Raw genomic sequence first — 26,452 nt, forward strand, 5'->3', positions numbered from 1 at the left:
TAAATTCAAGAAATTATCCAAATAAGAATAAATATTTTTAATCATTTTTTAATATTTGGAACTTCTAGCTATCACAGTAAATTAAAGTTTGGCACTGGAATCCCGTGACACTGAATAATTATAGTTAAAATGTATTAAGTTTCACTGGAAATTGTTAAAAATGGAGTTACTGTGAAAATTGTGAAAAATTAAGGTACTTTTCCATTTCGCCGGCACAAATCTTGCCAAGCAGACCTTGTTGATGACAGCATACTGGTGCCAACGGTAGTTCTAAGAATTTTTATTTTGAAGGCATAAACATTTTAATATTGTTTAAAATTTTGTAAAAAGCCAATGAATAAAGACAATAAATTTGAAAAAAGACATTAATTTAAGAATTTACTATGCTTTCATCGTACAACATCCTGATTCGCCGGTTCGTATCACGTGACCCCAAGTGACCTCATCTCGTGTAAACTACGCTACAAAAATATAATTCCCTCAGTAATTATCTACATTAATTTCAAGTTAAATCTCAATTTGGAATACAAGTTTAAATGCGAGAATTATTCCAATTCGTATGAATAGCTTACTCAGAAATTATGTAAAACTGCAGTAATTTACGTCGCTAGTGCAGTCTCGTTAGAATTGATGAATTTAACCCTTGATTTTGCTTTTTCTATATTTTCGCCTTCGAGTGAGGGTGTAATTGCATTCTAATTGACTTAATTACCACAAATGGTCTTAGGGCATAAAATTTAACTATCTTGTAAACATTCTACGTAATTGTGTGCCAGTATTCAAAGAAACAATGAATCTGATAACAAAAGGCTGCAACTTCTTTTAAAATTGAAGCTTAAAAGGTTACCAGCAAAGATATTCCTTTTGGCATCAGTTGTACCATTACTGGCGACTTTATCGTTTGCACCTGCAAAACGGGAAAAGTGCCAAAATTAATTTTAAACACACATAAAAAAGGACTTTAAAGTACTGCAATCAAATGCAGAGAACTTTGAAAAAAGTAGTATAATACTGAAAAAATTAATAAATTAACATTTTTTTTTTTTTTTTTTTTTTTTCCTTTTCTTAGACACAAAGTCCTTTCCCATTCATTAGGTGGTTGAATGGTTAAATACACCTGATATTAAGACAAAATTCAAGACAAAGTCAAGAAAGACAAAGAATTGCCCAAAATAAGTATAAATATTTTCGGTCATTTTTTAAAATTTCCAACTCCTAGCTATCACAATGCATTAGAGTTTGGCACTGAATAATTATAATTAAATGTATTAAGTTTCCCTGCAAAGTGTGAAAAATGGAGTTCATATTTAGTGAAATCACAGACGAACTGGGGAGGAAATTAAACTATGGATTTCTAATTAAATTAAAAACAATTAGAATAAGCAAAAGAAAGACAAGCCGAATAAGAATATGTAATAAAAACCAAATGAATATCATTTTAAATATTGCCAGAAATCTATGTAATTAAATGTAAAAATATTTCTTATTTATATAAGTATTTAAATTCAAAATGAAATTATATTGAATATCTCAATCCATATATCACATTTTTGTATTGCTTTTATTAAATATATTGTATAAATCACATTCTGCATATACTTATATAAATATATATATATTACATAGCATTAATTATGACACAGTGAACTGATATTTTGACATACAACCATCAGTGTTAAAGAAAGGCTAAATTTACACAAAATTTCTTTTGATATTTGCAGCAAATTACAAATAACAAGCAAAAGAATATTGTTTTTAATTTGAGGAACTGTGACTTTTTATGATATAAAATGGCATACATGTACAATTTTTAAACATATAAAATCCTACGATGAATTCTGAGCCATATTGCTCAGCTTGCAATGTCAACAAAATACCTCCTGATAACTTGCACATCTTTGGCTGATCAAATATTCATATCACAATGTTTTACATTTTCCATGTTTATATCAGTTCGGCCAAATAAACATTCAAAAGCAGATGTTCACATTACATTAATAGAGTCATCAAGTATACATGCTCCAGCTCAGGCTGAGTATCAGTTTACCTGTTCAGTTCAGTTTCAGGCTCAGAATTTTGCCGATGCAAACAAGTGTTTAAAACTTTGGGGTACTTCAAGTATCACTTTCAAATGAATGCTGAAAGGAAAAAAAAAATCATTCTAATGAATTATTTTATCAAAACAAAAGAACAATAAAATTATTTGTTCTTTTGCTATATAAAAATTCCAATTAACAAACTAATAACTTTTTACAGTATTATGTATTGATAAATTATAATGCCCAGTTCACCATTATAGCCTACACTAAGTTTATTACAATTTAAATTATAATAAACTTAATATATTTACGTACAAGGTAAACAAAAATAAAAGCAAGGTTTCAAACAGGTTTATATATTAATGTTGTCAGTTGTGTCTCCGTTAATTATATTACCATATTTACTCATATTTTCCAAATATTTCTCATAAGAACAAGTTTATGAAAATTTTTTAAGCATCCACGTAAATTTCAATTTCTTTAAAGTGTTCAGAAAGCAAGTACCATTGAATTTCAAAATTAGTTTCTGTACGTAGTCGTTGATTTCTTTTTATTAATCGATTTGCTTGTAAATGGGCTGTAATTCATGAAGCAATAATAGAGAAGGGCTTCAAGAAAATGGGGATATCTTATGGTCCTTACGGTTCTGAAGACAACTGCATGTGGGAAAGCAGACTGAACAGCAATGACGACGACAATGATGATGATGATGGAAATAATCTACAAGCTGAAGCAGGTATCACAGACAGCAATACCAGGAGTATTACATGATTTGAGATCTAGGGACAGTAGTGGACAACCACGAGAGTAGGCAAGAGTCCGGATTCAGATTAGTAAAAATGAAGATATTTTATTAGATAATATAACATGAATTATCCAGGTATACGTTTCATTTGTTCTTACTTCAACTGCATCCTTCATAATTAAATTACTTGCAGAATTTTCAAAAAAATTAGTGAAAAAGAGGAAAAATACATGAATAATATGACATAGTCATCCACCCAGAGAAATCTAGAATGATGTATAAAAGAAATTAAACAAATAAAAAAGAAACAGTTTTCAGGCAATTCAGCATCGCTTACCTAATTCATATGCACTACTCATAAACACTGGCACATTTTTTTCTTCTAAAGAACAGTAAAAGGGACTGTAAAGTTTGGAAGCTGATGAAATGAAAAAAGTTGCATTCTTCAGAAATATGGCACTTTGCCTGACATTACAGAATGTAAAAATTCACATTCTATTAAGTTGTAGTATGTAAACAATCGAATTTATACTCTATTCAGGTCCTGCGATTTCTCCAGTAAAAAACAGATCACTGTGAATATGGGAAATCAGCAGTGCATGCATTATGAAATGTGCATAATGGTCTGGTTTTTTTAACAAGAAAACATATCACTATACACCAGTGTCTGTTATGCTAATTTCTGCGCAATGCAAAATTTCTGCTGTTGTGTGCAGTAGAATGCAGGGCAAATTTCTGTTGTTTTTTTTAAACAGGCCATTGTGTATACATAGTGAAAGAGCACGAAAGGAAAGCATGTTCAATTATTAGGGATGTTTCTTGCATTTTTAATTTCGTTAACTGGTAGTTGTTTTGGTAATGCTTATTGTGCTGCTAACTGTGAAAAATGGCTGCTGTCTTTTGCAACTTCAGTTGGGGTAACACTAGTGGACATCAATTGTGTGGAATCAGAAAGTACCGCAAATGTTAGCATATTCACATCTAATGTACACATTCTCTTAGCTACATCAAATCTATAAGTTTAGTTAGTTTTTGTCTTAAATTCGTAACAGAACTAAGCAAACACAGAGTTCTGCAAAAATGAAAATTTCTATCAAGTGTTTATACAGGGTTCCAGAATTTAATTTTTTTTTTTTTTTTTTTTTTTTTTTTTTTTTTTTTTTTTTTTTTTGTTATGTGAAAACAACATTCCACAAACACTATTTTCCTGTACTTGAAAAGAATTATTAGTGGTACAGTCAAAAGTTGTTAATCCGGACTTGTCGGGACTTCGGCGATTCCGGATTATCGATTTTTCCGGATTATAGATCATCAGTTTAAACCTCGTAAGATGGCATGCAGAAATTCTAAAATTAAATATATGAAACCGTAATTTATGAAATAAAGAACAATTATGATCTAAAGGGTATCAAAATTTACAAAAAAAAAAAAAAAAAGCTTAATATTTATTTGTTTACTTTATTAAACATTTCTTTCAATGTAAGTTGCTTCGTTTTATGTGATAATACTTTCTCTTTAATTCTATAAGCAGACATAATTTCTTGTTCAGTTACAAAGTTCCGCTGTTCAAGTCCCGTTAATTGTTGTGCCGAGAATACCGACTAACTTGTCAATCGAAATTCTTTCGTTTCGAATCGAAATTCATCGAAATTCTTTCGTTTTGTCAATCGAAATTCTTTCGTTTCTCTGTCACATTCTTCATGTATTTATCCATTTTTTGCAGCAATTCCACTTTTTGTTTCATGAACATCGAAACATACTTTCGTTTTGTACGATCCTTTGGGAGCTTCAGAATCGGAAATTCTATTTGACATAATGGAAAGTTCAAGTTTACTTTTATAGAATTGCTCTTACAGTCTGCAAAAAATAATAAGCCAGATCCAATTCGAAGATTAAGGAACAACGCAATCATTAACATTAAGTGAAATAGATAATTAGATAATTTTAGCTTACACTGTCCGTTATACATTAAACGTGCAGGTTAAAACGTATTCTGCACTTGTGCACACGCATATGCGCAGTAGTCAAGGCCTTATGCGCACGCGTAAAACGCCTGTGCACATGTGCCAACGCGGCACATGCGCAGAAAGTTTTTAGCTTTGAGGTCCGGATTATAGATCATTCCGGATTATGGGTGTCCGAATTAACGACTTTTGACTGTATATTGTTTTCATTTTCCCAGTGTCAATCAAATGAAAATATTTTAAATAAGCTTTGCTTAGGTAAATACGTTTGCCATATTACTCATGTATATTTCCTCTTTTTCACTAAGTTTATTGAAAATTCTGCAAATAATTTAATTATGAAGGATGCAGTTGCAGTAAGAACATAACACATACTCGACAGGTTGGTTAACCAAATTAAAAAATAACATGAGGGAATTAACAATTTTAGGTGAAGCTGTCGAACTATTTGCAGATGAATTCATTAAAGTCATAATGAAAAGTTATCTTCAAACCAGATTTACAATGCGGATAAAACTGGGCATTTCTGGCAATATGTACTGGGAAATATCTTGCCAACCTCTTTAGAAAAGGCTCCAACTGGCAGGGCCACAATGAGGTTGAGGCATTTGCCTCAGGTGAACAAATAGAAGGGGTGCCAAATTAGCTATTCAATCAAAAATTCAGAAAATTATTTAACTTCGGAATACAACAGTGAATATTAAAAGAATTTTGTATTATAAACAATCCAGCTAAAAAAGAAGAAAAAAACTAATAGTATTAATTTATTCACAAAAGACATGATATTTCACAGTAGCATATATAATATTTTTTAACATTAAAATTTGTTACTGAGAGTAGCTTTAAGTTTGACTTGAGCTTTTTACTTAGCCATAACAAACTTGCCAAAGTCCACTGAGTGAACATAGACGTAACATAACTGCTGAGTTTTACAGTTTCATAAACGCCTTCTGTAATAGCATCCGAAGAATAAACAAGGGTGATTGAAAATGAAATGTACATAGCGTATTCAAAAACTAAGTACAGTTTCATTCTAGCGCCGTCGCAGCGCTGTGGTAGGCGTCCCGCGCATGCGCACTAGTCTTTCTTGTTCACTGACTTTCAATTGTCGCCATTTTAGTTGCTCTATGTTGTGTTTTCAGTTTGCTGTGCACATTCAAATTGTTTAAGACAATTAGTTCTCTCGCTGACTGTGAGATTCGTGCCGTGATTAAACTTTTGAACACGAGGAATGTTAAAACAGCCGAAATTTATCGTCAAGTGACAGAAGTTTACGGTGAATACGCGATATGTGATGGAATGGTGAAAAAGTGGGTAAGAATGTTTAATGCAGGTCGAACAAATGTCCATGCCGAAGCTCGGAGTGGTCGGCCTTCTGTTGTCACCGATGATTTGGTAAGGAAAGTTGATGAAGCAATTCATGAGAACAGACGCTTCACAATGACAACTCTTTGAGAGGCATTTCCACAAATTTCCATACTGTTTTGTTCGAAACTGTGTCTGACCGCTTGAATTATCGCAAACTGTGTTCCCGATGGGTTCCAAAAATGCTCACTGATGTTCACAAAACAAAGCGACTTGGTAGTGCCCTGACATTTCTCACACAGTACAGTGATGAGGGAGTAAACTTTTTAAACCTAATTATGACAGGTGATGAAACTTGGGTGTGCCATTTCACACCAGAATCGAAACTACAATCGATGGAGTGGAGACACACTCATTCTCCGAAAAAACAAAAGTTCAAAGTGACAATGTCATCACAAAAAATCATGTGCACTGTCTTCTGAGATAGGAAAGGCGTTTTGCTTACTGAATTTCTTCCCAGAAGTGAAACCATTAATGCGGCACGATATTGTGAGACTTTAACAAAACTAAGGCGTGCCTTTCAAAACAACTCGGCCCCATACTGCTGGTGTCACTCAATCGTTAATTCGACAGTTTCATTGGGAGCAGTTCGATCACCCGCCGTACAGCCCGGACTTGCCGCCGACTATCACTTGTTCCTGCACATGAAGTGTGAGCTTGGTGGCAAGCGCTTTGGATCTGACGATGACACGAAAAATGCTGTGGAGTTGTGGTTATCGAAACTGGCGGGAAGTTTCTTTGATGATGGTATACAAAAACTGGTCATCCGCTATGACAAGTGTTTGATCATACTCATTCTCCGAAAAAACAAAAGTTCAAAGTGACAATGTCATCACAAAAAATCATGTGCACTGTCTTCTGGGATAGTAAAGGCGTTTTGCTTACTGAATTTCTTCCCAGAGGTGAAACCATTAATGCGGCACGATATTGTGAGACTTTAACAAAACTAAGGCGTGCCTTTCGAAACAACTCGGCCCCATACTGCTGGTGTCACTCAATCGTTAATTCAAACAGTTTCATTGGGAGCAGTTTGATCACCCACCGTACAGCCCAGACTTGGCACCGTCCGACTATCGCTTGTTCCTGCACATGAAGCACAAGCTTGGTGGCAAGCGCTTTGGATCTGACGATGACACAAAAAATGCTGTGGAGTCGTGGTTATCGAAACTGGCGGGAAGTTTCTTTGATGATGGTATACAAAAACTGGTCACCCGCTATGAGAAGCGTTTGATCATTGGTGGAAACTATGTTGAAAAATAGTTTAAGACATGTATTTTCATGTAAAAATAAAATTGGATTCGAAAAAATTGTTTTATTATTCTTTTTTTCAAAACGGTACTTAGTTTTCGAATACGCTTCGTACCATTACTTATTGCACATTTTTTTCTTTTCATTTTTAGTCCAAAGGGGCTTTTTCTCCCAAGGGACTACAGTTCTCCTTTTACGATTTTGTGTTGAATAACTCAGAATACCCATTTCACTTTTCAAACTGTTGCGACCAAATACTATCATCCTGTAGTATATTTGAAGAAATTAAATAATGAAGGATCTGCATAAATGTATGTATGTTTCTCGCGTTGTGATAAAATAACGGTACCTAGAGCCATCCAATTTTGAATGACGTAACCCTACTGCAAATATGGACATCTGGAAATTCAAAAATTGAAATTTGGAATTTGTTTTATTTTCCATTTCATAATTTGTAAAACTTTAATGAATTTTTTATTAACAAACTCGAGGATTTCAAAGCGAGTAATGGCAACGTTGTACAGAAAAAAACATTTTTATCTTGATAAACAGATAAAGGAACATTTCTTTTCCAGCCTGTGAGACTATGTATCGGAAATTCTACGATGTGCTCAATTTAAAATTATTTTGCGATATTGCTTTTGAAAAGAATTTTACAGTTTAAGTGCGAAGAACATGATATTTAATAAATAAAGGTAACACACAAGATGTTAAAAAAAGCCCTTTTGGATGTAATTTAAAATTGGAAACCTTTCAGATTTTTATTCTTTTTTATTTTTGCAACAAATCAACCGCTTCAACAAATTCAAGTATGTTAATATGTTTTGGCACTGTACAGAGGGTTTATAATTTTTTTGTATCTTCAATGAGTAGATAGAATGCCCGTTTTAAAAACATTAAAAAGGCATACAGATACACGATGATCATCCAGAGCAAATGCTGTTAAGGAATTAGATCTACAAATAACAGAAATACATAGATTATTGAAAGATATGGCATTAAATCACAAATCTTTACAATGGGCATAACAGCATTTTGAAACAAATCAATTTAAAATTTTTAAGTTTGTTATCTGCGTGAAATTTAATATTGCAAAAAATCCAAAAAGGTAAATAAAGCCTTGCTGTCAAAAATTATAACTGTCTATAAAGCAGCACGCCTAATAGAGGGACTATGTCTTTTATTGAAGCAAATGAGAGAAAAAAAAACTTCAGCTTTAGAGATGAATATGCCATCAGAATTTGAGAAACGAAAATGAAAAGTTAATAAATTAAATTGTGGATAGTCAATTGATATAAATTGCAGTTTTTCAGAAAAATATATTTTTATAGAAATTGAAGAAGTGTTTGACGTTTTCATTTCACAACTGAAATGGCTCTATGAAAATTTAAATGAAATCTCTTCCGATTTTCAGTTTCTAACCGGTGAACAATTTAATGTCATTAGATTTAAGCAATTTCAAGGTAGCAGCTTATAATTTAGCACTAAAATATCCGAATGATATGAACGCTGAAGAAATTCAGCCAGAAATACCTACTTTTAAAAACCATGCTATTTCAATAATTCCGGACACAAAAGCAGCTACAAGCTTAGAATTTACGATTATAATTTAGTTAAGTCCCATCTGAATTTGGAAGCAGCGTTAAGAATTTTTTTAACGTTGCCAGTTACTGTAGCTAGTGGTGAAAAAAGCTTTAGCAAACTTAAAACAATAAAGAACTATATGAGATCTTCACTAGGTCAGGTAAAACTTTCTAACATGGCCCTTCTCTCTATAGAACATGAGTTAAGCAATCAAATACATTTTGAAAAAATTATTGATGATTTTGCTTCTTTAAGAGCAAGAAAAATTAAATTATAAATAAGATTGAAAAGTTTATGCCATAAATTTTTGAGCAGATGTTTTATTGGCTAATATTCCATAAGCAGGGTTAGTTGGCGCTAAACTATTTTGGCCTTCAAAGTTTGGCAAATTTTTTTCGCGACAATGAAAGCACTAAGATGTAATTTTTAAACATAAACAGAATAGTTACTTTAAAGTTTTGCAGTAATGAAACACCGTTATTTTATGTAAGCAGAATAGTAAAATGAGATGATAAAATAAAGATGAGTAAAACTAAGTCAACAACATCGCAAGTAGAAACACAGTCCTACCTATGTAATTCATCATAAAATAGTAGAATGAACAATTCTTGTAAATAATTATTGAGTATATAAATATATATACTTATCAGATCAGAGCACTGCGAAGCGAGATTTAAATGTAAACAGAATAACAACTTTTTGTGTACAGTCACGAATGGCGATTATTATGTGCAAACAGAATAGTAAATGAAATTGATTAAATGATAAAAGAACGTCAAGGAATTCAATACACTAAACAATTTTCTTTCAAAACTTTAAATATTCCACATCTTTCGATTGCCACATGCAAAAAAAAAAAAAAAAATTTAACTAAACATTAAATGAAAACATTCATAACTTCATGTCATCTGAAATCCAACATTCCCCCACCAACAACAGCTTAACCTTCTGCAAATATTTATATAAATATAATATTAAACATATATATATATAAGAAACAAAAAGAACTAATTCAAAATTTTTAAAAAACAAATATATATTTAAAAATATAATTTCATATTTAGAAAATACTTAGATACTACATAAAAAATTTTAAAAAATACTTAAAGCAAGTAAATAGTAAGTTTTAATTCTAACTTACTATATGAGTGTTGGGGTCTGCAAAAGTGTTGTAAAAGAGACCTAAGTGTGTTCTTCAAATTATATAGATGGCGCTTATGTAGGTAAAGTTAAGTGTCAAGCTGCTATCTTTGTTATAGTAAAAAAAATTTTTTGTAAACATTAATATTAAAAATTAAATTAAATTAAATTAAAAATTAAAAATCCTAAAGGTAGTAATTATCAATTTTTAGGGAGTTAAGAACTGAGCCAATCAAGAGATGTAAGTTTGCTTGAAGGAAAATAAAGTGAAGTGGTATTGTGAATAAAATGTAAACTGTTTGTAATGTAAAATGTGTGTTCTGTTGAAAAAGTGTGTAAAAATTGTAAAAAAAAAAAAAAAAAGTTAAGTGAAAAATTTTTTTGTGTGAAAATTGCAAAAAAATTAAAGTAATTAAGAACACTGAAATGTTTTAATATTAAAGTTTTAAAGTAAAATTTCCCAAAATTTTTTGAAAAGAAGTCCTTAAAAAACCTCTGAAAAATTCCAGAAATTTCTCAAAAATTACTTTAGGAAGTTAATTAAAACTTAAATTTAATGAAAGAAAATATTAAAAGTTTAATGAACTTGATTTCAATTGGTATATCAAAACTTAACTAACTACTGGCTAAAGTATGAAAAATTAGAAGAAGAAGATTAATATATATATATAATACTATTAAACAATAAAAATTTTAAAAAACAAACACAGTACTTCAAAATTAAATTTAAAAAAAATCTTCTTACTACACTAAATTCACACTCAAACAATTACAGAAATAAAGCTTTAGATTTGCTACAAGAAATCATACAGCCGGAAACCACATGAAATCAAAATTGTGCCAAATAAAAAAACTCTCGCCCAGTTTGGCGGTCACCCCGATTATTGAACATTAACAGTTTTCTTTATACTTAATATTATTTGCCATTTTTCAAAAGGCATATTTTTAATGCTTTCCATTTCAAAATTGTTAATCATTTGTTTCACGCTGCTAAATATACAAAGTTGTAATTAAATATTACTGTAAGAGTTATTGTATTTTCACTAGAAATAGTTACTTTTAATGAGCATAAAATATATATAAATATAGTTAATTTGTTCTATATGTATTATAAGGTATTTCTCCCGCCTTCTTGGTATGCCTTCGTGGTGTGGTGGTCAGAATGCTCTACGCGCAATTGAGAGGTCAGCGGTTCCTTTCCCGGCACAGGCGTTGCTAATTTTCTGCTTCCAAAATAAATACCTAACTGTACATTGGTGCCTAAACTAAAAGGGTGTTGGATGATGATTCTCCTCATAAAGGATTTGGCGACTGGGTCCCCTAAAAACAACAGTCGCCCTTTAAAAGGGGGAGTATATAAGGTATTTCTCCCGCCTTCTTGGTGTGGTGGTCTGCACGCTGGGCACGTATTCCAGAGGTCCGTGGTTCAATTCCCGGAAAAAGGGTTACTAATTTTTCATCTCTTCTGCTTCCAAAATACATAATGTCTCTACAGTATATATATATGCAATAATACATACATCTGGAATACGTGGTTGGACAGTATATATGCATTATTGCATATTGCATATATATACTCTATATGCAATAGATATCCCTTCCATACTCATATTGATTAATAAAGGGATTTACCAATCTGCAGTATTTCTCATTCTAATTTTGAACAGACTGCGTTAAATTTCCGAAATCGAATCATTCTTCAGTTGGGTTGGTAAGACTTATTCAATCCAGATTGGAAAATTCTATAAGCAGACATAATTTCTTGTTCAGTTACAAAGTTCCGCTGTTCAAGTCCCATTAATTGCTGTGCCGAGAATACCGACTAACTTGTCAATCGAAATTTTTTCGTTTTCACTAACCTCTCTGTCACATTCTTCATGTCTTTATCCATTTTTTGCAGCAATTCCACTTTTTGTTTGATGCACATCGAAACATACTTTTGTTTTGTACGATCCTTTGGGAGCTCCAGAATCGGAAATTCTATTTGACATAATGGAAAGTTCAAGTTTACTTTTATAGTATTGCTCTTACAGTCTGCAAAAAATAATAAGCCGGATCCAATTCGAAAATTAAGGAACAACGCAATCATCAACATTAACTGAAATAGATAATTAGATAATTTTAGCTTATACCGTCCATTATACATAAAACACGCAAGCGAAAACGTATTCTGCGCTTGCGCACACTCATATGCGCAGTCGTAAAAAGTCTTACGCGCACGCGTAAACGCCTACGCGCATGTGTCAACGCGGCGCATGCGCAGAAAGTTTTTAGCTTTGAGGTCTGGATTATAGATCATTCCGAATTATGGGTGTCCGAATTAACGACTTTTGACTGTATATGTACCTTTTTTCATCTTAGTATTTTATACTATGATATATATATAACTCAGCATTATTAACTTTTATACGTTTCTTTTGTAATTTTTACCATTAATTTGAACAATTATCTATAGTAACGTTTATATATATGTTTGAAAACATAAACTTTATATAAATGCAGTAATGATCACGAAAATGCGATATACAAGGTGTGGCTATTAATTTCTAGGACTGCTGTAATACTTTTTTTTTTTTTTTTTTCTTATTTCACTGTATGTAAGATATTGAAAAGTTTTGCATGATTTTTTTTCTTCAATGGAAAGTTGGTTAATTTTTTTATTATGATAATTAATATTTGTATTAAGGGATATAGGCTGATCTTTGGAATATGGTAACAGGTAGTTTGGTGACATTTTGGAGGTGATAAAGGTTACTACCTAGGACTTTGGGAATAATGTGAGAAGTTTTCAGTTCCGATTACGCATTATTTTGTGTGAGGGAAATGAGAGATCATGAGATATGTCATGTGACATTAATGGACGAATCACTGTTCTTTAATCGGAAAAGGGGGTATATTGTAAAAATATCTGCTATACTTTATGGGAGTAGTCTCATTCTATGTTTTGAGGAACAGTGTTGTTTAATGGTTGGATCCCATGGCCGTATATAAAGTAAATCCGAAATTTTTATTACGTTTATGTGTAACTGAAAAGAATTGCTTAATTGCGGATAAGATTGAATGTCCAATATGTGGAAATGAAATGAGATTGTGTGAAAGGAAGGATATTACAGATAGTTTGAATGGCGGTGCAAGAAACCTGGTGAAAATGGACATTTTGTGATCCGCCATGCACTCAAGATTCTGTAGAAGATTAGGTAAGTTAGTATTTTTAATTATTTGAGGATATTATTTTTATGCATTGTTCTAAATGTAAGGAGTATATAAATTAATATGGTATTATTGGAAAACTGTTATTAGCACTGATTTAGTTTAAAGTAATTAGGATTGTAAGCTAATTTTTATTAATTTAATGTATGTGCTTATTTATATTTTAAGTAGTGTTTTTTAATTTAATTATATTTTAATTTAATGATCGTGATTTTGAGAGTTATATGTTTGTAGTATTTTGGAATACGTTTGAGTAGAAGTAAATTTTCATGGAAAGAATTTAAGTATTTGACACTAAGTATTTGTAATCATTTTTAATGTTTTGTTATAAATTCGTTGGTGACGTTTATAATAGATAATTTAGAGGTAAAAGTTTTTGGATATTTTATTTATTTTATACGTGCAAATGTCCATCCTTGGAAAGGGTATATACTTTTTCGCGATAAGGTAATTTCATATATGTCCTTTTTACCAAATTTAAAGATTCACAAAATTTTCATGCATTTTTGTGAAATTTTTCTAATTTATGAGAAAAAAGCAAGGTTTAATCCTAGTATCCGGTGCACACAGGATTTGGCTAATTTATGATGAGCAGTAAAAACCGGACATTGCGATGAGTAGTTAACGAGTCATTCAAAGAAAATATATAGTTAAACATAGTATAAAATATATAGTTAAACATAGTATATACTATGTATATAGTATATATGCTATGTATATACACACATAGTATATAGTGTATAGTATACATATATAGATGTTCTTTGGATCATTTTTGGTGTTGGCGATAATTTTCAAAGTTGCGCCAAGGCTGCACCGTATACTAGGAATTTACCAAAAGCAGTGTACATGGATATAGTGAAGAGTGTGCGCAATGCCATTTTTGTGCAATTCTGGGATGTTTTTTTAAGTAAAAATAAGTCAACGTGTAAATGGTTTATGTGTATGTGCTATTCTGAAAAATGCGCAAGGAGTTTGCGATTCTGCACTTTTTCCCAATTTTGCAGTTAATATTTGTCATGATTAAGCAGTTTTGTTACATAAAATTTCTAGCATAAGTGTAATTCGGCTAGTAGATTGTTGGAAAAAGTGTTGAGTAAATAAAAAGAAAAGAAACATGTCTTTACTTCGTGAAGACAAAATGGCGGCGGGGTAAAAAAAAAAATAGAGGGTTGCTGTAGCAGAGTTGGTTGCCAAATTTTCGCCAAAAAATCGCCAAGTTACCATAATCTAAAGATCAATCGGGATATATCTTATTTCATTGTAATTTTTTTTCTCTTGAAAATATAAGATAAAATATCATTAATTATACTTTGCTTTTCAGAATTTTTTGTTTTTTGTATTCTTTTATGTTAATCATTGAAAATATAAGATAAAATATCATTAATTATACTTTACTTCTCAGAATTTTTTGTTTTTTGTATTCTTTTATGTTAATTATTGCTCATTTCACTGTTTTTAAGATATTGAAAAATTTTGAGTGATTTTTTTAGGAAACAAAGTTCTTAACCTCTTTTATACCATTTGAGTTTATAAGATTTTGCACAGGGAAGTTGGTTAATTTATTTATTTGGATAATTAATATTGGTATTAAGGGATACTGCTTAGTTAAATGCAAGTTAAATGGCTGCAATGTGACTGCTGACACATTTTCTCAGAAGATTCCAAAAATATAATAACATTTCAATATTTCAGAAAAAGAATCATTCAAACTATCTAGTAAGAAACAGTTTAAAAAATTTTAATTTTATTGTAGAATTTTTATATAATTTTTTAATGTAGTTATGGTGGTGGTTAAGAAGGGGGATATAAATTATGCTTTAACAAATTTTTAATGCACATCTCATGCAATCAGTTTGCTAAAAATACAAGATGTATATATTTTTCTGGAGATACATCAGCGTTGTATGCAAGGGATGGCTGGAATCTTAACAAAGAGAAAAAAGTTGGAAGAACTTACACGGCCATCGGTCCCGGGTGTGTCTTTTAGGCATTTTTCTGGTACGTTTAAAAGTCAGAGGAATGCTTGCTGCATAGCGGCTAATTTATTTATAAATTAACTCCTGTTTGTTATGTCCGGACTCCCATATATTTAAATATTAAGTAAATAATTAAAAATTTTTCATTCTACTTAGGAATTGTTTGGAAATATAAGCAATAAGTTAGAAAAACAGCAAATTTTATTCTATAAAAATAAAATCATTTTATTCTGATTAGAATTGCAATTAATTTATTTTCCATAATTAATAATTTTAAATTAATTTATTTAGAAATTAATTTTATATATTAATTGCATAATTCTTTTCTTTATATTTTTCATTCCGGAAAAGGAACGTATTTCATAATTTTCTTGTATAAAAATAAAATTACCTTATTCTAACTACAAATGTAATTAATTTATTTAGGAAATAATTAAACAGCAAACTCAAACGTCTATTGACGAAGTCACGTAATCATTAACACACATATTTATCTGCACAAAGTTTTTAAAGTCATGACACCCAACGCAAAGTATCATATATAAAGAAAATACAGTCAAAAGTCGTTAATTCGGACACCCATAATCCGGAATGATCTATAATCCGGACCTCAAAGCTTCAAACTTTCTGCGCATGCGTCGCCTTGACGCATGCACGTAAGGCCTTTGCGGCTGAGAATATGCTTGTGCACGTGCACAAAATACGTTTACAACTGCGCGTTTAATGTATAACGGACGGGATAGGCTAAGCTAAAATTATTTAATTATCTATTTCAGTTAATGTTGCAGATTGCATTGTTCCTTAATCTTCGAATTGGAACCAGCTTATTATTTTTTGCAGATTGTTAGAGCAATTTTATAAAAAGTAAGCTTGAACTTTCGATTATGTCAAAAAGAATTTCTGATATATATTTATTAATATGTAAATGATCTACAAAGCGAAAGTATGTTTCGAAGTTCATTAAACAAAAAGTGGAATTGCTACAAAAAATGGATAAAGGCATATCCTTTGTTTATCTAAACTTTAACGTTTGTTTATCTAAACTTTGTTTATCTTTAACGCTGCGGCGCCGCGCAGTGAATTGGAAGTTGGTCTGTCAGCACTATCCTTATCTTCAGAGCAGATCTTTTTATTTTATAATTCCTTATTAAATGTAGTATTTCATCTCGATGTACTCCATCTTTGATATGATTTAAATCAAATTCCTCGTCATTATAATTCACTTCCGATAGCGAAGAAAGTGACGGCAGTTATTGAAAACGAAAAAGTTTCGATTGACAAATTAGTCGGTATTCTCGACACAGCAATTATAGGACTTGAACAGCGGAACTTTGTAACTGAACAAGAAATTATGTCTGTCTATAGAATTAAAGAGAATGTATTATCACATAAAAAACGAACAACTTACATTGAAAGAAATGTTTAATAAAGTAAACAAATAAATATTAAGCTTTTTTTTTTTGTAAATTTTGATACCCTTTAGATCATAATTGTTCTTTATTTCATAAATTACGGTTTCATTTTTTAATTTTATAATTTCTGCATGCCATCTTACCAGATTTAAACTGATGATCTATAATCTGGAATCGCCGAAGTCCCGACGAGTCCGGATTAACGACTTTTGACTGTATTCCTTTTCTCTATCTTAGTTAACATATGGGCTAGCAACCTAAACACTCTTCCCACTGTTTGGCACCTATCGCCCAAGTTGGCGAATGCAATTTTAGGAACCTCGCCAAGTGCTGGTTATCTAAGTATCCCCAATTTCTTGAATAGTGGCAAGACTATTCAAGAATTTTTTTAAATATTTTAGCACACAATCTGGTGTGTGGAGCACTGCAAGATCGTAGGAGACTGCGCCTCCAGATACTTTAAAAATTCTTGCCATAATTAAAGGCAAGCTATTATATTTCATGGTAAAGATAATGAAGATGATAGACACGAATAGGAATGTTTAGGGATATTGCAAGCCAAAAGTGAAATTTTCCCACTAATGGATTTTGTAAAAAAATGTGGTGAAGCGGTAATAAATGAGGATGATATAACAGAAATTTTTCATTATGATGACAATGCCCCAATCATCAATAAATTAATGGATGGCAAAATCTGTAGTACGGTTCTAGATCCAGATAATAATCCTATCGATAGTGAAGAAGGTGACAAAGACGTTATTGAAAATGAAAAAATTTGGATTGGCAAGTTATTCGGAATTCTCGACACAGCAATTACAGGGTACTTTTCCATTTCGCCGGCGCAAATCTCGCCAAACAGACTTTACTGGTGACAACACATAGCATACACATATAAAATGTTAACAAATATTGGTTCAAAGAATTTTTTATTTTGAGAGCATAAACATTTTAATATCGTTTAAATTTTATATAAAGCAAATAAGTAAAGACAGCTTTTAGGTAATTTTGTAAAAATAAATTTGTAAAAAGTTATTACTTTAAGAATTTACTATGCTTTCATGGTACAACATCCTGATTCACGTAACCCTAAGTGATCTCATCTTGCGTAAACTATGCTACAAAAATATCATTCTCTCAGTAATTATCTACATTACTTTCAAGTTAAATCTTAATTTGGAATACAAGTTTAAATGCAAGAATTATTTCAATTCGTACGAATAGCTTACTCGGAAATTACGTAAAACCGCACTGGGCTAAACTTTGGAATATGGTAACAGGTAGTTTTGCGACATTTTGGTAAGGGATAAAGGTTACTAGCTAGGACTTTAGCAGTGTACATGGATAAAGTCAAGTGTGTGTGTAATTCTGGGATGTTTTTTTAAGTGAAAATAAGTCGACGTGTACGTGAATGATATCGTTTTTGTGCAATTCTTAAAAACGCGGCAAGCAGTGGGCGATTCTGCACTTTGTCCCAATTTCGCACCTAATCTTCGACATGATTAAGCACTTTTGTTCCATAAAAGTTCTAGCATAAGCGTAATTCGGCTAGCAGATTGTTGGGGGGGGATGAAAAAAACCTTTACTTCCTGAAAACAAAATGGCGTCCAAACAAAAACTAGCAGGTTGCTGTAGCCGGGTTCATCACCAAATTTTCGCCAAAAAATCTCCAAGTTACCATAATCCAAAGATCCCTCAGTGCTTTATTTCGGTAGTGCATTCTCATTAGATTTGATGAATTTAACCCTTGACTTTGCCTTTTCTATATTTTTGCTTTCAAGTGAGCATTGTGATTGGTATCCTAATCCACTGAATTACCACGAATGTCCTTCGGGCATAAAACAGAACTATCTGGTAAAAATTCTAAGCAATTGTATGCCAGTATTGAGAGAAACAATGAATATGATAGGAAATGGCTGCGACTTCTTTTGAAAATGAGGCATAAAAGGTTACCAGTGAAGATATTCAGTTTGGCATAAGTTGTACCATTACTGGCGACTTTATTGCCTGCGCCGGCAAAACAGAAAAGTACCCAGAAGTTTTTCATTTTGATGACAATGCCCCGATCATCAATAAATTAATGGATGGCAAAATCTGCCGTATAGTTCTAGATCCAGAAAATAATCCTACCGATAGTGGAGAAAGTGACAGAGACGTTATTGAAAATGAAAAAATTTGGATTGGCAATTTAGTAGAAATTCTCGACACAACAATTACAAGACTTAATCAAGGGAACTTTGTAACTGAAGAAGATATTATGTCTGTGTACCAAATTAAAGAGAAAGTATTTACACTAAAAACGAAGCAACTTAAATAACTTACATTGAAATAAATGTTTAACAAAGTAAATAGAAAAATATTAAGCTTTTTTTTTTTTTTTTGTAAATTTTGATACTCTTTAGATCATAAATGCTTCACTATTTCATAAACCATGATTTTATATTTTTAATTATCAAAGTATTTGCAAAACTCCTCCCACACTTCCATTTAACACATTAATTAGCATTAAAGGGGCAAGAACCTTTAATATATAAAATTTGAAATATTTATATTAAAAAATTTCAGAATTTTTTAATTTAATATCTTGATAAATTCAATATTTTTACCTATTTCACCCTTAAAACAGTAAATAAATTATAAAAAAGCACTTATGGTTACAATTTTTAAAAGATAAGGTTTATTAAATAAAAGAGAGGGGTTTAAGTGCAGTAATGTTACTTCAATAATTTCCATAAAATATAATTTTACCTGGCAAATTTCTATGAAAATCTTGCTGCACAAATCCCTGGGTTAGAGTTGACTTAAGGGTACCCTTTGTATTATCGCGAAGGTGTTGTTTCATTTATCGCCAAGTTGTTTCATTTGTGGTAACCTGAGTACTTGAATGTTATGGAAACCCTATTATGACATAATCAGTTGCATTATTCCTGGAAATTTTGAATCATGGGATTGGCTTTTGTAGTGTGTGTTGGTTAGGAAGTACTTTGCTTGTTTTATCGTTCAGACGGTAGAATGACTGAATGTAGCAAGTATAATTTGAAGTTTCTGTACGATTTAGAATGAAAGGGGGAAAAGAGCATTAATTGACTGGTGTGTAAATGAAAGTTTACTTAGTAGGCACTTTCCGGACAGTCCAGAACCATGGAGGATATTTTTGTGAATTTATGTGGCGAAGCTGATACAGTCAAAAGTCATTAATCCGGACTCATCGGGACTTCGGTGATTCCGGATTATAGATCATCAGTTTAAATCTCATAAGATGGCATGCAGAAATTCTAAAATTAAAAATCTGAAACCGTAATTTATGAAATAAAGAACAATTATGATCTAAAGAGTATCAAAATTTACAAAAAAAAAAGCTTAATATTTATTTGTTTACTTTATTAAACATTTCTTTCAATGTAAGTTGTTTAAGTTGCTTCATTTTATGTGATAATACTTTCTCTTTAATTCTATAAACAGACATAATTTCTTGTTCAGTTACAAAGTTCCGCTGTTCAAGTCCCATTAATTGCTGTGCCGAGAATACCGACTAACTTGTCAATCGAAATTTTTTCGTTTTTACTAACCTCTCTGTCACATTCTTCATGTCTTTATCCATTTTTTGCAGCAATTCCACTTTTTGTTTGATGCACATCGAAATATACTTTCGTTTTGTACGATCCTTTGGGAGCTCCAGAATCGGAAATTCTATTTGACATAATGGAAAGTTCAAGTTTACTTTTATAGTATTGCTCTTACAGTCTGCAAAAAATAAGCTGGATCCAATTCGAAAATTAAGGGACAATGCAATCATCAACATTAACTGAAATAGATAATTAGATAATTTTAGCTTATACCGTCCATTATACATAAAACGCGCAAGCGAAAACGTATTCTGCGCTTGCGCACACTCATATGCGCAGTCGTAAAAGAAAAGGTCTTACGTGCATGTGTCAACGCGGCGCATACGTAGAAAGTTTTTAGCTTCTACGCGGCAGCACATGCGTAGAAAGTTTCTAGCTTAGATTATAGATCATTCCGGATTATGGGTGTCCGAATTAACAACTTTTGACTGTATACAGATTCGAGTTCAGATAATTTTAGGAAGTTTTTAAATGCTGTTAAGGAACTTGTGTGCCACAGTCTGAAAACGAAAAAATTTCTACAGAAGGTAAGCGGCTATTTGGTTTGTGTAGTGCTTAAAAGCATTTTTCCTTTTTTATGTTATTTTATTGTTTGGTTTAAAAAATGTAAATTACTAAGATTATGTATCTTTTGTTTGCCACTATTGTATGCTCCTTTGACTTTTTAAGTGAAAATATATCGATGTGTACGTGGACAGAGTGAAGGGAGTGCACAATGCTTGTGCTCAATTCTCTGAGGACTTTCTTTAAGTGAAAATTGGTTGGCGTGTACATGGATTAATTAAAGGGAGTGCACAATGATAGTTTGTAAAATTCTGGGATATTTTTTAAGTGAAAATAGGTCGATATGCACATGGATACCGAGTTTGTGAAATTCTTAAAAATGCGTCAAGCAGTGGGCAATTCTGCACTTTCCCCAATTTTTTTAGGTGAATGTATTTTAATTCTTCAGGGTTTGATAACGAATTTAAGTTTTTGAAGCTTACTATGTTTTCTTAACCATGTTTGTTTTTAAAAATTATTATGCTGTTTTTAAAGGATTTTTGGTTTTCAAAATTTTGCTTCAACTTTTATTTCGTATTTATTTTACCTGTTCACCATTGTAAATGTCGCGCCTTGCGTAGTGTCTTCTGGAGAGGTTGCAAATCCAGGAGACAAGACGCGAGAGCGCGCCAAGTTGGCGATTCTGAAACACGTGTCAGGCAGTGGGCAATTCTGCTTTATCCCCAGTCAAAGAATTGCACAAACTCTGTATCCATGTACCACCAAAAACTGCCAAGGGGTACCCATAAATATATTCTTACTAATACCTGTTAGGATTCTAGAAAAAGGTGTTCCTTGAATTAAAACCATTAAAATGGTGACTAAGAACCAAATCACCAAACTAGTTTCAGTTCCAAAGTTATATTATTATGGGAACGATATGAGACAATTTTCTTTATGCTTCAGATACTTATAAGGATAACTTTTGACAATGCTTGAAAACTGTGAAAGTTGCAAGTGAAACTGAGACCTTTTGTTTTTCTTTTGTATGCAGATGTTAATGTTTATAAAGTGTACATTTTTGCAAATTGAAAACTAAAGCACACAGAAAAGAATTTAAATAAATATCTAGTTCATTTGAGTTTCTCACCTGCTTTGGAAACAATATATCCATAGTCACTCATTCCTTCAAATGTTTTCTTAGGTACTTCACTCTCATCAGGTTGCTCTACTTGGTATGTCGAGGATATGACTGAATATATTTGAGACCTCATTTTCCTTTATGAGTATAAAATATTACAACCCTACACTGGCCTTATGAATGTTATATACTTGACACATTTGATATTGCATCTGGATTGTAATACTGAGAATGATATTTCCTGACAATACCTCTACATATCTATAAACGATGTAAAGAAATTGAACTATGTAATTTAACTGCAGGTCTTTAATATTTCATCACAATAAAACCCATATGGGATGAAATATTTAGCCATGCTTCAGAATCGCAGTATCAGAAGTATATCAAAGTGGTACCAAGCATATGATCAACAGAATGCATTTTGGTAGGTCACACATGTAACATTGAACACATACCAATTATTCAAAACTGTGAAAATTGCAATCCAGTGTTTTGGGAAAAGGTGGATGAAATGCAAAACATATCAAGTCAAATTCTGTATAAGAGCTTTTTAATCAAAATTGGTATAAGCAGCTATTAGAATCTTTTAAGACAGGATAGCGGCAAATGTAGCTTCAAGTTAACATTACTTAAAACAGACTTGAGATATATCTTGCAGAAATGAAAGTTTTTAGAAAGAAATAAATGGTTTAGTCTTATTTGTATCAAATGGTAATTTACAAACTGCACAAAGAGTCAGCAATACATTTTATATCACACATTATAATGACTTTAAATCTAAAACTGTGCTACTGAATGCCTCTCTAAATTCCAAGGATACTGCTACCACTAAATACCGACGTCTGTCGAAACTCACTCACCCTCAAAAAATGAGGTCTCTTTGCTGCTGGACAAATCATTACTGCACTGATAATTAAAGGATGATACTAATTTAATATCCCCTCAAAAGGCAAAAGGTTTCTCTTCTTGTGTAGGTCAATATATAATTCTTCAAATTATTCCACTCCCAAAACGAATTGTTAGATATATGAAGAGGGAAATTTCTCTCTGTGGATATGCATATTTTACTCATCCTATACTAAAAATGAATTTTTACTTACTTCATACACAAGTTATCTCTGCATTGTGAATATGCATATAATTGCTAAATTTAACTTTCTGACTAAATGACTTCTTGCATTCTTCACAAGGACTTTTTACACATGAGTATTTTTCATGTGAATAAGCATATGACTGGTTAAAATACCCTTCCGACTAAATGCCTTCTTACATACTTCACACACATGAGGTTTCTCTCCTGTGTGAATAAGCATATGATTATGTAAACTACTCTTTTGACTAAATGACTTCTTACATACTTGACAAACATGAGGCTTCTCTCCTGTGTGAATAAGCATATGAGTACATAAATGACCCTTTTGACTAAATGACTTCTTACATACGTCACAGATATAAGGTTTCTCTCCTGTGTGTATAAGAATATGTCTATTTAAATAAAGCTTCTGTCTAAATGACTTTTTACATACTTCACACACATAAGGTTTCTCTCCTGTGTGAATAAGCATATGAGTATCTAAATGAGCCTTTCGACTATATGACTTCTTACATACATCGCACACATGAGGTTTCTCTCCTGTGTGATTAAGCATATGAGTATCTAAATGACCCTTTCGACTATAAGACTTCTTACATACTACACACACATGAGGTTTCTCTCCTGTGTGAATAAGCATATGTCTGTTTAAAGTATTCTTCTTATTAAATGACTTCTTACATATTTCACACACATGAGGCTTCTCTCCTGTGTGAATGAGCATATGACTATCTAGATGACCCTTTCGACTATATGACTTCTTACATACTTCACACACATGAGGTTTCTCTCCGGTGTGAATAAGCATATGCCTGTTTAAAGTATTCTTTTGATTAAATGACTTCTTACATACTTCACACACATAAGGTTTCTCTCCTGTGTGAATAAGAATATGAATGGCTAAATTACTCTTCTTACTAAATGACTTCTTACATACTTCACACACATGTGAAGGCTTTTCTCCTGTGTGAATAAGCATATGCCAGTTTAAAGTATTCTTCTGATTAAATGACTTCTTACATACTTCACACACATGAAGTTTCTCTCCTGTGTGAATAAGCATATGGCTGTTTAAAGCACTCTTCTGATTAAATGACTTCTTACATACTTCACACAGAAGTGAAGGCTTTTCTCCTGTGTGATTAAGCATATGACTCGTGAAACCACCCTTCCGACTAAATGACTTCCTGCATACTTCGCACACATGAGGCTTCTCTCCTGTGTGAATAATCATATGATTGTCTAAATGACCCTTCTGTCTAAATGACTGCTTACATACTTCACACACATGAGGTTTCTCTCCTGTGTGAATAGGCATATGAGCGATTAAACTACACTTGTGTTTAAAGGAGTACTTACAAACTTCACACATATAAAGTTTTTCTGCAGTGTGAATAAGCATATGGCTGTTTAAACCATGCTTATGACGTAAAGACTTCTTAGATACTTCACATGCATAACATTTCTTTCTTGTGTGAGTAAATATGTTCATGTTTAAATTAAAGTTCTCACAACATGACTTTTTCCATACTTCACACACGTATGAAGTCTGTCTCCCGTGTTAATAAGCATATGCTTGTTTAAATTGCCCTTTTGGCAAAATTATTTCTTGCACACTTCACACATATATAGTTTCTCTCTTGTGTGAATAAGCAAATGCTACTCTAAATTAATCATTTACCTATATGTCTTCTTACCTACTTCAATCATATCAGGCTACTGTTCTATGTGAATTAGCATATGCATGTTTAAATTACCTTTTCAACTAAATGAACTCTTACAAGTTTCACACACATGAGGTTTGTGTTCGATAAGGATCTGTATGTGCTCTTTTAAACACTGCCTCTTGAAAATGATTTATTACACATTTCCCAGAACATGTAATCTCTAAACTAAATTGCTAAGTATAACTTACATTCTTGATATAATATAACTTGCTGCACATCTCGCGATGAACTCTTTAACAGAAATTTTGCCCAAAGTAGTTCTAAGACGGTTCACTGTAGCATTTGATTTCTCGCGTAAATACGTGCGTATATCTTAATAAATGAATCAATACAACTTATTCGTGAGACGCAGCACCTTTTTGATATTAGATTAATTTATGGATACCTTGATTTCCAGGAATGTTTCACTAAAAATTAATTTCTTATATTCCATAAAAATACGATTTCTTGCCCGAGCATATACACGTTTAAACAATCTGTCACACACGATAGGTTACGACTACCTGAATTTTTTCTATAGTTGCTAAGCTAATGATTTATAGCTTGAAGAAGTTACATATTATGTTAGAAACTTGAGTAACAATTGTTAAAGCTTAGAAACGTTTTTATACTTTCCATTCTTACAAGTATAAATCACACTTAAGCATCAAGCAATCTTTAAACACTCGGATGACAGTCGTTATCGTTAATAAACTACCTGCGGCGATGTTTGGCCAAACAAACCGTAAAATTTGGTTATTTATCACTGTTTCCACACACAAATTACTAAACTACACCAGCAAAATGTAAGTGAAGCTTGCTCATGAGCCAGAAATTATAAAATACCAAAAAAAATGCATTAAAATAAATTATGTAGTCTTAACATTGTGCCACTTAACGCAAAATTGCCTCTGTGTCATTTTAAGTTAGAATTAAAAAATATATTTGTATACTTACCAATAAAATTAACCACAGAAATACTCCGAATAATAAGAAATAAGAAAAATAATATCCAATAAAAATGCATTCCATTAAAGCACATATTTAAATGTTGAGTCCTTATTTGTGGAATCCTAATTTTTCTACCATTCCCGCTAAATTTTGGCTTATTGTACACGTTCATCTTGTTTGACAGTCGACTCAGGCTAGCGCTACTAGAGGTATGAAATACGTGGAGAGACAGTTGCAAATTGCTCTGAGCAGGATTCGAAAGTATTTAGCTAGCGAGGGATTTATATTTTCGAAAGAGAAGACCGTTTGCGTGCGTTTTTGTAAAAAGCGCAAATCTCCATCCAGAGCCTGAGGTTCATCTTCAAGGTTCTCTGATTCCAGTTGTCCCTGAAGTAAAGTTCCGACCTATATATCAGAAATATGGGTGGGTGTGCTGCACCAAATTGTTCGAATGAGTCCAAAAATAACTTTAGGATGTTTGCTTTCGCCAGAAATGAGGAAAGACGAAGAAAATGGATAGTTTAATTCGGCTGTGTCTACCCGTACGCGTAATGGCAGACCGCACATTGAGTTGCACAGTGTTAAACGAATTTCGCTTACTGCGCATGCTTGATGGTGTACCTTTGGCGCGCGGAGAAATATTGGCGACTAAGCAACCCTACGTTAGCTTATTCGTGATCTCCATGGCTGTCGAGTGTGTTCGAGTGATGTTTAAAATTGCAATGTTGTGGAACTTTGCTTATTAGTTATTTTAACGTCTATGGTG

The 26,452-nt window shown here is 32.1% G+C and overlaps 1 protein-coding gene across 1 annotated transcript; it reads right to left on the reverse strand.

Annotated features, from left to right (window-relative positions):
• Positions 1-1,542: 1,542 nt before the first annotated feature.
• On the reverse strand, positions 1,543-25,498 carry LOC118199524 (uncharacterized). The gene is made up of 2 exons (XM_085826595.1): positions 21,943-25,498; positions 1,543-2,138 (listed from the first exon to the last, which is right to left on the reverse strand). The coding sequence occupies exon 1, from the start codon at positions 24,519-24,521 to the stop codon at positions 23,133-23,135; it is 1,389 nt and encodes a 462-aa protein (XP_085682721.1). The 5' UTR covers positions 24,522-25,498; the 3' UTR covers positions 1,543-2,138; positions 21,943-23,132.
• Positions 25,499-26,452: the final 954 nt, after the last annotated feature.

The sequence above is a fragment of the Stegodyphus dumicola genome, chromosome 11 (genome assembly GCF_044657685.1).
Source record: "Stegodyphus dumicola isolate Sdum_Otavi_A_Nest chromosome 11, ASM4465768v1".
Lineage (NCBI taxonomy): Eukaryota > Metazoa > Arthropoda > Arachnida > Araneae > Eresidae > Stegodyphus > Stegodyphus dumicola.